We start from the raw sequence: 15,433 nt of genomic DNA, 5'->3' as shown, positions 1-15,433 counted from the left end.
CCTTTCTCAATGGAATCGATACTAATTTAATAATTTTCTTTTGCTCCGACAATATTAACCCACCTCCTGGTTCTCTTCTTATCAAACCGGAAAACTTTTTTGTTTTCGAGGTGGAGCTTCCGTTGGATTTATTTGGCTTATTGAAAGCTATATATACGTATAAATACTAAAATTATATTTTAAACAATATCAACTTCAAGTATAATTCCAAAATAAATAAATTCGCAAAACTTGAACGCTATAACATCGGTATCTTAACTTCATAAATGAAATTTAATTTAAATGATTACACTACAAAATGCGAAAAAAAAGTTGATGTCCACTTCTAGATAATAAACGTTTCTTAAATTTTTATTTAAGGATTCGTGTATCGGTAACAACAAAAGTCGACATATTAAAATCGACATCTACATTTGAGCATGAGTACATGGTAATTTAGACTTTCAAAATTCTTAAAACTATAATTAAAAAATCTTTCATGAATACTTAAGAAAACAATTAATAAATAGCCTATAATTAATTGTAAGGCGCGAATCACAAAGCACGTAAATGATTCGTAAAAAAGATTGTCATATACTAATTTTATTATTTTCATCTAGGTAAGCTCAATTTCATTAAATTAAAAAGTTATTTAATTTAATTAATAGTATGTAGTCAAGTGTATACTTATAAATCATTCAAGTTAGATTTTTCAATAAAAAAAATTATGTCAGGCCACATAATCAGTGATTAATAGTCCTGGTACGTTAATCAAATTTAATAAAGTTTATCTGTAATTTTCATCATGCAAAATAATAAATAAGTATCAACATGTTCTCTAAAATCAGCTCCAACGTGGCGCATGCACAATTCTCGACAAAAATCATATTATAGACTAATAACTTACATAATAAATGTCCGAATCAATAAAAATAGATATAATTAAATACAATGTGTAAAAATTTTTACGTATTCTATCCAACCTCGAGCTATTTACGCAATAAAAACCAGGCGATTTGTATCATTCGCACTAAATTATATGACCAAGATTCAACAATAATCTCGTAAGATCTTCGTTTCAACAATCCAAATCTGGTAACGAACCTGTAGCTATTTCTTTCTCTTGTGGAAAGCGCTCTAATGAGCAAGAGGGACTACTCGCAACATCTCTGTCGGTGAAGCGATTTTCAAAGTAAAGAAAATCAGCTGGACCACAGGGACTGCAAGCCTATGTAAAAAACAGAGAACTGAATTCGAACGCCCAATCCTCGTTTTCAATTTTGTTTACTTGTAAAAAGTTCCCCGCGTCCATTTTCAGTTTATCTTGTTCTCTTTCTAACAAGTTCTCAACACTCGATAAAGCGTTGACTATTGCACTGCCATTCTGTCCGAATGATCCATCCGGAGTTAAATGATCAAAACTCTTGAACTGAAAAATAATGAAAATTATAACTGTTGGAAAAATACTGCTCTTCCATTAAAAATAAACTATAAAATATTTACGTTCATTTGCTTGTTATTATTTTCTTTGTTTTCAAAATCTTCCGACGGGAAATATTTGACTTCAAACGGAATATCTTTCTTTATCTCATCAGGAATAAATGAGCTCAACGGAGTACCAAGCGAATTATAAGGTGGAAGACTTGATTCGCACATCGAGCTCTTGAGAAGTTGATCGTAAGTGTTTAAGAATTTCAAATCATCGAGTTGTGTTGTCAAATCCAAAGATGAAACATCAGGTGGTTTCATAGGACTCGTCACGCGCTCATATTGCCTCTCCATTGCATTTTCAAACATTTGTGAATTAGGATTCCTTTGTGCGACAACTTTAACACCCGATTGGAAAAAACCATCCGAATCGTCGTCAAAATCGGGTGCCCGCAGCCGATTATTTATTTCCGTTAGTACTGAATAATCAATTGCAGATGGATATTCTTCCCCGAAAATAGCACCTATCTCCTCGTCTGTAAATCCTGGATTATTTTTGGAATATGATATGGGCTGCTGAGGTGCCGATATTGGGTACGGATATGTCTGATGTGGATGTCTGTTGCACAATAATGAAGTCGCAATGGTTTGCATTTCACTGGGATATGTTGAATAACTCGGTAGTTCATTCAAACTTGTAACTGAATTAATAGTAAAAATAACAAATTATAATTGTTATCTTAAATAATATATAAATTAAAAATTAGAAATAATAAATGTATCAACCCCACAACATCCTACCTGCAGTATAATTATTTTGATCTACATTAGCTATAGCATCTGTGGTTATTGGTTTTGTATTGAGAATCTCGTCAATTTTAGCCTGCGTGAGGTAAGATGGTTCTGACTCGGACACGAACCTTTCCTCGGAGCATTTGAAAAGAATCTGCCTCAAATCTGTATTAAGAATCTCCAAATCACCAAGCGTCAAAGCCTTCTGATCATTATTTGGATCGAGTACCATAATTCCATTGGAATCAGGTACAACAATTTCTGGAGATTGTTGATTTTGCAGGACTTCCACAGCCGTTGTTGTTGAACTACCAGTAGGAATATAGTTAAGTTCACCATTGACGATAGCTTCAGCTTCCTCGGCGCCGTAAAACTTGACATCGCATGATTTTTGGGCAATCAAGTATCGTGCTTCGCTGCTTTCCACAGGCTCGTATCGACCGTTCTCTGTTGGGCGCATAAATAGTTGAATGTCTCCCATTGCAGCCAACTCGAGAAGTGGTTCCTGTTGTTGCTCGGTTACGGACTCTACTGATGCTGGTATATTTTGTTCTTGATTTGGGAACGATTCAGGTGGGGAATAGTCGAGATCATCCTCGCAAGGCAGCACCTCCGGGACCGAATCGACTGGCGTTAACAAATTGTCTAAAGGAAGGTGGAAAGGGAATATATGTACGAATATCGACAAAGGTGAATGCCAGCTTGGTTTTGCCCTCATGTTTCGTAGCATATAGACTATAACAGTGTAAAACGGTTATTTTATATTATAAATTCAGCTGAGTAATCCACTCGCTAATTCAGTAATCTAATAAATAACGTCGAATGATGTAATTAATAATGTAAATGAGTAATATAATTGAATAATGAACGTTATAATTTAAAAAAATGATTTTCATAAAATTTAGAATTGTTTGTTTGATAGTCAACATTAATCGAGTCGAGAAAATTAGAGTACTGATTAAAACAGCTTCTAAGCTACGTTTAAGTAAATGATTCATTTGTACTTTTTACGAAATTGACATTACCTTGCTCTTGTTCTGGACCAGGAGCTTCAATCAAGAAGCAGATTTTTCCATCCGATTCGAGCTTTTCAGTTACAGTAGCTACAACAGGAACCTTGATCTGTATAGATTTAGATCCATCTTCTGAGAGTTGAGCATTGTTGGAATCTATATTTTCCGAAATCTTCAAGTCATCCGCTGTGGCTGGCGTCAGCAACTAAATTTCATAGTATCGGTAATAGTAAGTACATCTAAGACTCTTACATTATTCACCGTGAGATCTAGTTTACAAGAGCATTACATGATTGAAATCTCCACTCGGTGTAACTTTGACAAGTACGGGAATACCCTTAGCAGGCTTGAATAGTGCAAATGGCGTCTGTCCTTGTAATAAAGCAGCTTCCATCGCTTTAGTTTCGATTTTATCGATGATAATATTTTCCATAAACTCTGTCTGAAAAAAAAACATAGATTATAATCCAACTGATAATTACAATAAATAAACAAAGGTGATAGAATCTAATAAAAACATAACCATATCCATATCTTTATCACGTGAATCTGAAAATGAACCATGCGGATCATCCTCGGGAACTTGGACGACTCGCACGCTTTTCCTAAAAAAAATATTAAAATGACTTATAATCTTGATTCTCAAACAAAGGCATAGTAGGCAGGTACCTCTTGGAAGTCCTTAGTTCGTTAGCTGTGGTTTGTGAGCTCGAGGTCTGACGATACTTGATGCCGTGCTTATACTCCTCATGCGAGCGTAGAGCGAAACGCCTTGGGAACTCCTTGCCACAGATGCCACAAGAGTACTGCATCTTTTCGGCATGAGCGTGAGCCTTGACCTTATGGCAAACGAGATTTGACATCTGATTGAAGCCTTTCCCACAGATATCACACTTGTATGGGCGCTCATTTGTATGGGTGAATACGTGGTTGCGTAAATTTCCTATGTGGGAAAAGCGAAAGTGTCTCGGTGAAATGCTACGGTCATTAATGCATTTGTAAATCCAAAGGCTTGTGTGGGTGTGTTAATTATGACAATTATGGCCGTGCACTGGGGTAAGCTTGCAGTTTTGATTATAAATTCATGATGCTCAAGCTATAGCGATTAGTGCAAGCATTTCAATTAGCGATTCACCATGACTGTGTATGTATGTGTGATTTTCTTTTCCACTTTGTTAATTTTAAAGTTATGTTATTTAATACTGCAAACTTTGTAGAAGTACTATAAATAATAATAACAATATTTTAGACGATTTTATATAATCAAATCGATTATTTTGTACCACCCTTAACCCACACATCAAAAACGAATTAACTAGACCTTTCCAAATTTTAGTTTTCTCGTTGAATGACACTAATACTAATGCAGATACATCATATCTCAAATCATTCAAGACAACAAACATCAAAAATCATTCTATATTTAGTGGTATTATTATATACACCATATCTAAGCATTATTTAAAATGATAAATAACAAAACCATTTTGGTACATAAAAATTCATGCAAAATCACAACAAAATCTTACTTGAACACGCCATCAACCCACATAAAAAAAATAAAAACTAAAAAGTAAGGAAAAACGTATATGTGATTCTCACCTGTTTATCTGCGGACTTATACTCGCTCGCTTTACTAATCGATAGTCGACAAAAAAAAATTAAATAGTTAAACCGGAGAAGTATGAAAGAGCGCGCGTGTATGAAAGTACAATTATTACATCGGCACTAAGATTTGCTCTCTTTCTCTCTCGCTGCTCACCTTTCTGATGAAATCCCTTGCCGCAGAGGTGGCACTTGTGCGGCTTGTGCTCCGAGTGAGTCTTTCGATGTGATATCAAAGTCGAGACTCTGCCGAGTAAAAAAAAAAACAGTAGTTTTTACTTTATTTTTCCTTCTATTTGCTCTGGACGAACTTTTGAGAATGAAACGCGTAACGAGAAGTATAAAGTTACCAACGTCGGAGAAGAGAAGAGAGAAATCGCATATAATTAACCTGTTGAAGGTCTTCTTGCAGAAATCGCAGACGTAGGGCCGAGCGTCACTGTGAATTGCCTTGTGCTGGCTGAGAGTTGAGAGTTGCCGAAATGCTTTACCGCACACGTCACACTTGAAGTTGCGCTCGTCCGTGTGCGTCGGCAAGTGGCGCATCAGCGTGTACTGGTGACGGAATTCCTTTGAGCCTGCGGCAGTGACAAAAAGCTCTACTTGATAACATTTATAACTCACTCTAATTTAAAAATTATTTCAAATTCAAAATTAGGGTATAGTAAAATTGATAATACAAATCATGATTCATGGTATTTTATTTATCCAAATATAATGAAGGATGCGTATAGTTTTAGTAAAAGCAGTTCATAAAACATCAAAGTTTTAATTGTCATGTTTTCATGTTTGAGATTCATCAAAGTTAATTAAGACAGTAGGAGTCAAATTAAAAAGTAAAAAGATAAATGATAGATGAAAAAAGTGTAATAATCACATATTCCACACTCCCAGATTTTCAAGGTTTTGCCGTCACGCTTGAGGTATTTGACGTAGTGCAGCCTCGATCGAGGATCATCTTTATCAATTAGCTGAGCACCCGTTGACACGGGTGAGGGTCGCTCGCCAGACTGGTTGCTCACCGCCGTAGCCGCCATATTTTCCTCCGACGCATTTGCTGCTGATTGGAGAGCCTGCAATGCCATTTATAATGAAAAATTGACAAATGGATCCGCGACTCCAGCTTTACTCCCCCGTGCCAATCTTCCTCCCCTCTCTTCCTTTCCCCTCTCCAACCCATCCTCTTTCGCAAACTAGCTCACGCAACCACGACGAAAAGAACTTTTTAATTAGAGTCGTATTCATTTGACTATCAATTTCTGTATTTTTGTACTTCGGGAAGTTTATCTAATGTTTTATAATTCATTTTTCAAAAATTTTCCCCGAGTTGATATACTAAACTACTTTTCTACGATTTTATTGATAAATATGTCGATAAAAAAGTTGGTAAATGTTTGTACATTTTGTTCATATATATCCTGTAATATTTTTAATATTACATATGTGTACGCGAAGGCAATAGAATAAATAATACTTGAATAAAAAGGTATTCGTTTAAAAAAAGATAAATTTTTATCCGAGATTTTAATAGATAATATTTCACAATAAAATCCGCAGTCATATCAAAATTATATTTAATTATTGCAATTTAATGTTAAATTAAATCACACATTACATTTATTACTGGATTCGATGAATGAATTAGCGATGGAGTATTCATTTGCAAAAAGTACAATGAATAATAACTCATTATATCGATAAAATTATAATTGACTGCAATGAACGAAATATGAAATAAGTAGTAATTAAATCAATAAACTTCGTATTCCGTAAAAGAAGTCGAGAATCGAAGTCAATGACCTCGAGTTCCTCCCTCTCGATCACTTCCTTAGCAGCGACATCGACCTCATCCTCGTCATTCTCAGCGGCATCACCGTCCACACTGATAATGTCGATATCATCCAAATCCAGCGCACACTCGTCCTACTCGATCGGCGTGTTAAAAATATAGGATCGCGCGATCGTCGTAATAATTATCGAATAAACTAATTGTATGAAAAAAACTGAAATTACTTGACGCTTCGTGAGAATGCCAGCTGGATGGGCAGAGATCACCGAAACACCAGGTTTTCTCTTTGTCAATTGCTGCTGCTCATTTAAACCTTCCTTGACGAAAACCTCGTAAACACTGCATAAATCATATCATTTTTAGCAACACTTGTCAAAAGAACTTTGATCGTTCGGTGAAATCAATATTTAATACCTAATAATCTCATCTTCTGTCGACGCTATTCCCAGCGCCTGTGATGCGTCGAGTGATGATTCCCCTATTTTATGTTTTTAGTTCATAAATTTTTTTTTTGCGATTAGTTTTTCTTGCAGAAAAGTACAAGCCCTTAGTCCCGTAGAACTGGCAAAATATTTTTTATTATTTTTGAAAGCTATTTCGAAAATCGTCAATTTTAATTCAAACTTTTTTTCTCTATTTTCTTCTCTAAAATATGACCAAAACGTTATTTTCCTATAAATTTAGAGTTGCATTCGAAGTTGCGGAAAAAAATGGTATAACTGAACAAGAGTTAAAATATAAATTTGATTACTCAAATCAAATAACAGTCGACTCGTATTACCTGATGGTTCGTCCTCGCCGGAGACGCCATTGAGCATCAACAAATCGCCAGCGATACCTTCGTCGGCTTGATGCCGCAAAATACATGATACAAAGAAAAAAAGGTCACAAAATCAGTGTGCAGCCTCGCGATAAAATAAGGTATCAGTTGGCTCGGCCAAATTTTTCAAGAAAAGAAATATCGATTATGTGCAGCGAGGCATTTAACAAGCACCTCTACTTTCACGAATCGGTGCACTTTCATCGCGCAATTACTAAGAATCCGAGTTGTCGACATTTTTTACGCTCGACAACGCCACAACAAGGCGCAGGTGAAAAAAAACAAGTCGCGAGAGGGGCTCAAGCTCTTCGCTTATTTTTTCCCACTTCGCTCATGACAAATAAATAAACGAAAGCCGCGATCAACGCAGTTCATTGCTTTAACAAAGCTTGTACAAGTCAGTTTAAAAGCAGTTGACGAAACGCTCGGTCGATCGCGCAAGAAGCCGAAAAAAATCCTTTGCACTAAGAGAAAAAGGCCCGAGCCAATATGGCTTGCAATCGCGTCGAGCAAAAAAAAATAATTTGCCAAGATTGCTTGTCAGGAGAGGAAAAAAAACTTACAGGAGTAGCCCGTTGAAGGAGTGCCTTGATCCACCTCCATGAGTTGCTTCAGGGTCGAGTTGTTTATTATTCCCGTTGCCGAGGTGTTATACGTATATATCGCGGGGAAGTTTGACAAATAACCAACGGTATGTGCTTCTGTGAATCCCGACGTCTGCTTTTCCATACGGCTACGAGCCGTTTGACTCGCGTAGTCTACGAAAAGGACAAGTGGCGCCACTACTTCTAGGACGGTCGACGGAAACACTTTGACTCGCTCGCGCATATCGGCATGTTCGCCAATTTCTCAGAACGATTTGTTATTCAAATTTATACATTCAAAATTTATTTCAATGAAATGTTTAAGTATACATGTCATAAATTTATCTTTTCCTAGCAATATTTTCGTTTTCTATTTGATTCAACTATTTATAACCAACAAATGAGTGACATTTAAAGATGTATAACAACACATCGTTTGGAACGATTTACCGTTTAAGTTCATAATCATTGTCTAAAAATGTAATACATATTAGTTTTTTATAGGGTATTTGACAATACTAGACTATATCTTTACTTTTATATTAATAATGCTAATATTGGTAAATATGTTGATGACAGTGCGACAATAAGTTGCATAAACTCGACTTAACTATACGCTGTTTTTACTGCATAGTGGTGTTTTATAACAGTTATGAAAATTAATGTCATAATATTTAAGATAGAATACATTGCACATAATTATTGTATATAAAACGACAAAATGAAATGCCCTTTTTTAATTGGGAAAAGCGTATGTATATAAGCATAAGGTAAATAGTAAAGTACTTCTCAAAATGGGCCATTTCTCAGCCATTTTGACATGTTTATACCGACCACATAAGTGATTAAGCAATAAATATATCCAGTTGTATTAATTCTGAGGCTAAAACATTAATTATGTCGTACGATCTTAATGAATGAAAAAATTTGATGTTTTTTTTTAATTTCAACAGCTTCGTTGTTAATTAAGATATTTGAAATAATTTTTTCAAAATACGCGAAAAAAAAATGTATTTAAAAATAAAAATGATAAAAGAAATAAATTCTTATTTATTTTTTAATTTCCAACTTTTTTAATACAAAAATTATTTCTTTTTTCTCACATTTGAATTTTGATTGCATCGGATTTTGTAGACTTTCCAAGGCAAAGCACTCCGTCCGCCGTTGGCGCGGTACACGTAAGCGCTGCGCTCCTGCGGGTCGCTTTGCCTTGTAACTCATTGTAGACTAGCTTATTTAATCTCGGAAGGTGTTGTCAATGATCCCGTATTGTCAAAGAGCCGAAGAAAGTGGTGGAATGATAATTTTTCAATTATAAATAGGGGTTGCATGAAAAAGATTCAATGGCTTTTCGAAATGTAACGCACCAACGAGTATTCGCAATAAATTCATTTGATTTGTTTTTGTAATCTTTATTGCCAATCAGCAACTCTTTCTTTTGGATAGAATGGAAGGTCAACACTTAATAAATAAATCAACATATTGACATACATACATACATACATCTATCTCGATATCTCGATCAGCAACGGAATTACCGAATTAAATAAATATATCATTTCTCATTAGTTGATAATTTGTGAAATAATTATTATTTTAAGCTGAAAATCGATTCAAGTATTTGTTACATACAGAACAAGCCTACCAAATTTGAAGAAAGTCGCTTAAATGATAGGTATGCATATAGCTGGCAACTGGCCAGTGCGTGTCGATTCTGTGCGCGAAAAAGTTAATACTACAATATTTAAATAATCGACTGGAATAGAGCTTTTCCCCATTGTTTGCGCACACTAAACTCTGCTCCGTTGATTCTTTAGCAAAATAAATCTGCATACTCGCGGGGCACAGATATAGCAGCCGCGTTGTACACTGTAGTGGCAGTTCCTCGTCGTCGTCGTCGACATCGTCGTCTTCGGCTGTTTTGAAATTCTGGTCACGGTCTTAACGAGGAGGTGAGGCGGCGGCGACGCCGCCGCCGCGATCACCACCACAGCTCTTTCTCTCGTCCGACAACACACTCGACTTACTCAATTATTACTTGCCGCTACTTGTTAGCTACTGTTTAAGTTAGCACAGACGACCGGCCGCTTTTGATTCTCAGCCCATCCGCATAGCCTCACCCCCCAGTCGCAGGCGGACTACTTTGTCGTATGGCTAGAGCTTTCGGAAACACAAAGTCTATCCCCGGGACAGACGGCTCTCGATAACTCGGTTTTGTTCGTCTTCAACGGCGTAATTTCATTTATACTTTTTTCACGCTTTTATATTTTGCGCATAAAGAAAATTTTTTTTATTTCACTCAGTGACAAGTACTTTGTATTCTTTATAGTACACGCAGTATTGAAGTGTAAAGAATTTTAAAATCAATAATGATAACAATTGTATCAATAGACTACAAAAGTCATTAATTCCTGTTATATAGACAAGCAAGAAATCCTTTTAGCCAATTTCTTTTTTTCAATAAGTAATGTTTTTAACAGTTCCATACAACACTTAATATTCGTCAGATTTTTTGCTACTCAACAAATATTTAATGTACCAGAAAAGGCTCACAGATAAAGCATTATTTACTATTCATATTTGAAATGATGTACTGCTAAAATAATTCTTTTCCTGATTGGCATTGCATCTGTATTTATCTGAAGACAACATAAAAAAGATAAGTAACGCAGTCTTGTTAAATTAATACGAAAAATATCAACGAAGAAACAGCAGAGTATTTAATTACATATATTAGTGCAACTGCAGCACAGTTTCGTCGATATATTTACACCTGCGTCATTCCTTTCCAGTGAAAAAGTTACAGCTCTCCATTATTGCCGAAGGCTCGAGCGTAAAAGTAGGTTTTCAAGGCAAGAGAGAGAAAAAGTTTTAATTAGAATTTTTTTTTTGCCAAAGTGCAAAACTAATTTACGATTTCCCTTTCATGTCCCAAATAAATTTAACGTTATTTGATATGGCGCAGGGAATCGGGTGACCCGTTTCGCGCGTCTCCACCCTGAGCACACAAATACAGCGAGGCACAAATGTAATTACAAGATTTTCCGCGACGAAGAAGCATCGGAGCACGAATGGGCGAAAGCAGAAGCGGAAGCTCGGTCGGGATAAAAGCTCCCGCAGCCGCTGCTTGTCAAACTCAGATCAGAAACTGCTCCGGAGGCAGCCGAACAAATCCAAAAGCTTTTTAAACATCAATGGCAATTCGTTTGGAGTGCGCGCTCCATGTTATTGCCACATACACACACATATATATATACACACTCCGGAAAAACAAGTAACTCAATAAGCAGGCTGGCGAGGGGGAAACTGGAAACGACGTCTTCCATGTGCGCGCGCTATCAAGGCTCGGCTCCTTCTCGACTGTCCAACTTGTCCACTGCCGTGCATGCCCGGGCATAATGGCACAACGATAAAGATAGCGCGCCGTCGCGGAACATAGACACGAGCTGACGGACGTAGAGATGGAGCTACAGATATACGTGGAGGGGCGGCTTCGCGCGGCGCCACTGACAAATATCTCGTCTCGGACTTTCCCGAGTTTACCTTTCGGGAGCTACGTGCGCAGCTTACCGCTTGCAGCGCCGAGAACCTCCAGTGAGTGACTAGTCGAGAGAGAGAGAGAGAGAGAGAGAGAGAGAGAGAGAGAGAGAGAGAGAGAGAGAGAGCGAGCAGCCGCAGATTGCGGGAGAATAATGCCGATGCGCCAACGCGGCTATGGACCAAAGATCTCTCTCTCTCTCTCTCTCTCTCTCTCTCTCTGTTTTTCTTTTGCTCTACCGCTGCTGTGCTTCTTCTTGCTCTTGCTGCGCACTCTGATTCCGCTCTCTCTCTCTTTCTCTCTCGCAACGGGATTTATTCGATATTTTTTCAAACCTCTTGCTGCGAATATAAATGCCCCCCTTCTTCGGCCGATTTCCTCGCTTCGGCATTTGTTCAAACTCCACTTGCGAGAATGCAAAACTCGAATAGCTCTATGCCGCGCGAGTATATCAGACACCGAAAACTTATTCCGATCGATTTCTCATCGGCTTATCGCAGCAGGATTGGCTGACCATTCGGAATTTTAGGCGGCGAACGATGATTCACCCAAGCGATTCGGAAGTTGGCAGTCTTTGCGTTAGGTCAAACGGTTCGCCGGGTCCGTCGACGGCTGCGATTCCGAGCACGCGGCCCGCGACCAACGGTGTCGACGTTGAGAGGTCACGATAAAGCAGCAGCGTCGTGGTATCGACGAGCGCAGACATCGGGACGAAGGGCAATTGTCATATCGCGTGAGATACACGTGGCCCGAAACGTGTCGCCAAGACGGCGAGCGACTGCAACGGGAACTCGACTCCGCCTGCCTCGCGTGCTCGGCGTTAATTACTGCGCTCCGCGTGCGCGTCCAGCGCACATACGCGGGCTGCCTCCGGTTCGCCGGGGCGCGCCCGCCTAATTGTGCTTTTAATACTGGAATCTCGACGACACGTTACGGCAGCTCGCGTGCCAAAAGTGACGAAGAACCGCGCAGTCACAGATGGTCCACGAGTCGCTTTCAGCTGCGCGCTCGTGCGCGTCTTTCTTTCTTGTAGCAATCGTCGTGTATGCGGCCCTCTGTCGTGCACTTCGCTTTACCATCGCTCGAACCTTCACATTCTTTTTTCTTCTCAATTGAACGATCCTATTATAAATAAATGACAACATCTCGCGGCGACTTGTGAATTATAAGATTGCGTGAATGATTCATTTAGAACGTATGCACCATATAAATTACGCCGTGATACTTGACAGAATACAATTGACCATAACGGCGCCATCGAAGAACAGAAACCAATGGATCGATTCAACGTCTTCTAAAACGGAACTTGGTAAGAAGTTGCTCGCTTCATACAGAATATCAAAACGATTGCGATATGTAAGTCAATAACTGTCAAACCTGGTGCGATTCATGTCCCGAAAAAGATTTATAACAAACTTAGTAAATTAGCAACATATGTTAATACTACTTGTCTTACTGTATGGAAATACCTTATGGAATATCCCTTCGAAGTAAATAAAATTTATACCATCTGATATTGCTCGAAGAAAAACCGTTTAGACTTTTTTTTCTTTAATGAGAAACCTAAAAGTCGTTCCTCGTTGAAATTTAATGCCTTAGATATTAATCTTAACACACAATACAGAGATTCATAGAACACGAACATGAAAAATAAAAGTCATCCCTCGTGATAAACTCTGTAAAGAAGTACTTTCCTATTCCGTAGCGCCACTTCATGCACGGCTGAGTAACATTACAGGAGCTCAATTCTGTGAAGTCGTGAAATCTCGCTTTGGATATTGAAAAGCACAATTCCGTACTTTTGTTAAGAAAACGTCGAAAAGACATGAAAAAAAGCAAGTCACGGAGTTGCTAGACGAGATTACATTGAAAGGATCACAATGCTGTAACCAGATGCTAACTTTACTTTTCGGTGCGATTGCCTATTCCTGAAAACAACTGACTTCTCTTATTATATTCCTACTTTTTCTGTATTTTTTATAAGATCATTTTTTCATTTTCGATAACTCGTTTAATTATTATCTAATTTATAACATTCAAGTATGTCGCAACTATAGAATTCTTTTAGAAATTATTGATACGCGAATAATTAGTCGTTAGAAAAAGGAAATGTTCATATCTGACGGTGCAATAAATAGTATACATTTATCAAATATGAAACTTTGTTATTTATTTTTTCCGTGACTATACAGTTTTTAGTAATGAATTCATTTAGAAAATATTATACGGTAGCATTTAAAGTCATGCCGTCAAAAAAATTGTTTTTAATATATTATTTTTAGTTCTTAAAAAGTTGAATTTGTATTTGATAAAATTGAAAAAACAAGGCAAATCGTACTAAAATATTTATTAGAGAGGCTTCATAAATAGTCATTTTAAGTCACTTAAATCATCATATTACAGGTATAATATTATTGTAATAAGCAAACCCACTGATGCAACAGATATGATTATTAAAGTATTTATTTTCAGTAGTCCAACTAATAAAATAGAAATGACTTGTATTTTAGTGTATCTCAAAGTGAGAAGCATTGAAAGGCTCATTTCAAGATTGATAGTAAGTCTGATAAGTGACTGTTCATAATTATTTGGGATGAGACGAGAGTACAATGGTATATGCCGTCAAAAGCAAAACTGAAGGCCCTGAACTTTGAAGATGAGATAATGAAAATGTAAAAATCCCTTCGTTTCAAGCTGAAATATTCGCGCGCTCAATGAGTTCGTGACGAACGTACCTTGAGCACGAAACGCGAGAGGACCTAGACGATGCGCGGGAAAGTTCGTACGAATTGGAGAAATGTGAGGTATCGCGAAAATCAGATTGATATGGCGAACCTATCCAAGTTTTCGCCTACACGTCAGTGTCTGCTCGCCGTATGGTCATGCTAACGAGTCCGACCAGGAAACACGGAACGCAACGCTCGCCATACCGATTTTTTTTTAATAATTTACCCGATGGCGACTAATTCGCGGCTTAACGCGTACAGTAATTTTTCTCCCAGCACCACCCTTAGCGCAGCTTCCCTTTCACGAGTAAAAATTATTGAATATTTTTATAGCCAATTCGGATTTTTAAAGTTTGCAGAAATTGAATGCTCGTAAAACATCGCGGTGAGAGTGAATAGAATGGGGCAAAGCGATAGTTTTAGCCGAGTTTGGAAAAGGGCCATCACACGCACAAATGAAATCGCGTTGAGTCTCTCCGAGGAATGTCCGGGCAAGCCAGAAAATTGTCGGGGAAAGAAGCGTCGCCTTAACTAACTGTCAACTTCATTTAGGTCCCGAACGGGTATGAAAGTCATTGTTCCCGAGGGGATTGGAATGCCGCGTGGCGCGCAGAGTCCCAACGAGGACGAGTCGCAACTTTGGCGCGCTGCTTTCTCTTTCGTCTCCAAAAGTTCATGTATCCGTCAATCAATACACGTCGCTGGGCCAAATAGTTTTCCTTGATTGGCCAGACTTGGGCAAAGAGAACAGCGACACGTTCTTGCCGGCGTCGCGAGAGCCGAGAGTGCAATAGAATAGAATCGTCTCATTGGAAGTGACGCGCGAGCGAGTGCCATTGTCTCGCTACTCTTGCGCCTCTATAGTGTCACCGATATATGTTTGCCTTGACGCGCGAAGATGCCGCCGCTTGCGTAGACTTGCTCATCTACGCGAAATGTATGCCGCTGCCTCCTGAGCATTGAAAGTTTCTACCTAACTTTAGCTTATCTCGTGAAATAGTTTCGGCGACTTTTCAAATTTCATTAAAACAATGTCGCGTTTAATGCTTATCCAATAATGGAATGGATTCCAAGTTGCTGATTCGATTAAAACTTACTCACGAATCATTAGCGAAACCACCCAACACACTCTTTATATTTTTCTAGATGATCGAAAAAT

At 38.0% G+C, this 15,433-nt stretch overlaps 1 protein-coding gene across 1 annotated transcript; it reads right to left on the bottom strand.

The window, feature by feature from the left end:
• Nucleotides 1–1,057: 1,057 nt before the first annotated feature.
• LOC131669461 (uncharacterized) lies at nt 1,058–8,155 on the bottom strand. Its single transcript, XM_058944336.1, has 16 exons — nt 7,990–8,155; nt 7,388–7,453; nt 7,021–7,084; nt 6,831–6,945; nt 6,618–6,740; nt 5,695–5,890; nt 5,209–5,395; nt 4,975–5,063; nt 3,882–4,155; nt 3,736–3,817; nt 3,502–3,654; nt 3,225–3,417; nt 2,202–2,934; nt 1,483–2,101; nt 1,268–1,408; nt 1,058–1,207 (listed from the first exon to the last, which is right to left on the bottom strand). Exons 1-16 carry the CDS (start codon nt 8,153–8,155, stop codon nt 1,058–1,060), a joined length of 3,351 nt encoding a protein of 1,116 aa, XP_058800319.1.
• Nucleotides 8,156–15,433: the final 7,278 nt, after the last annotated feature.

This window comes from Phymastichus coffea, unplaced genomic scaffold (assembly GCF_024137745.1).
Source record: "Phymastichus coffea isolate CEN01 unplaced genomic scaffold, Cenicafe_Pcof_1.1 PCOF00093, whole genome shotgun sequence".
NCBI lineage: Eukaryota > Metazoa > Arthropoda > Insecta > Hymenoptera > Eulophidae > Phymastichus > Phymastichus coffea.
The sequence above is the reverse complement of the archived record's forward strand: the minus strand, read 5'-3'. Positions and strand labels throughout refer to the sequence as shown.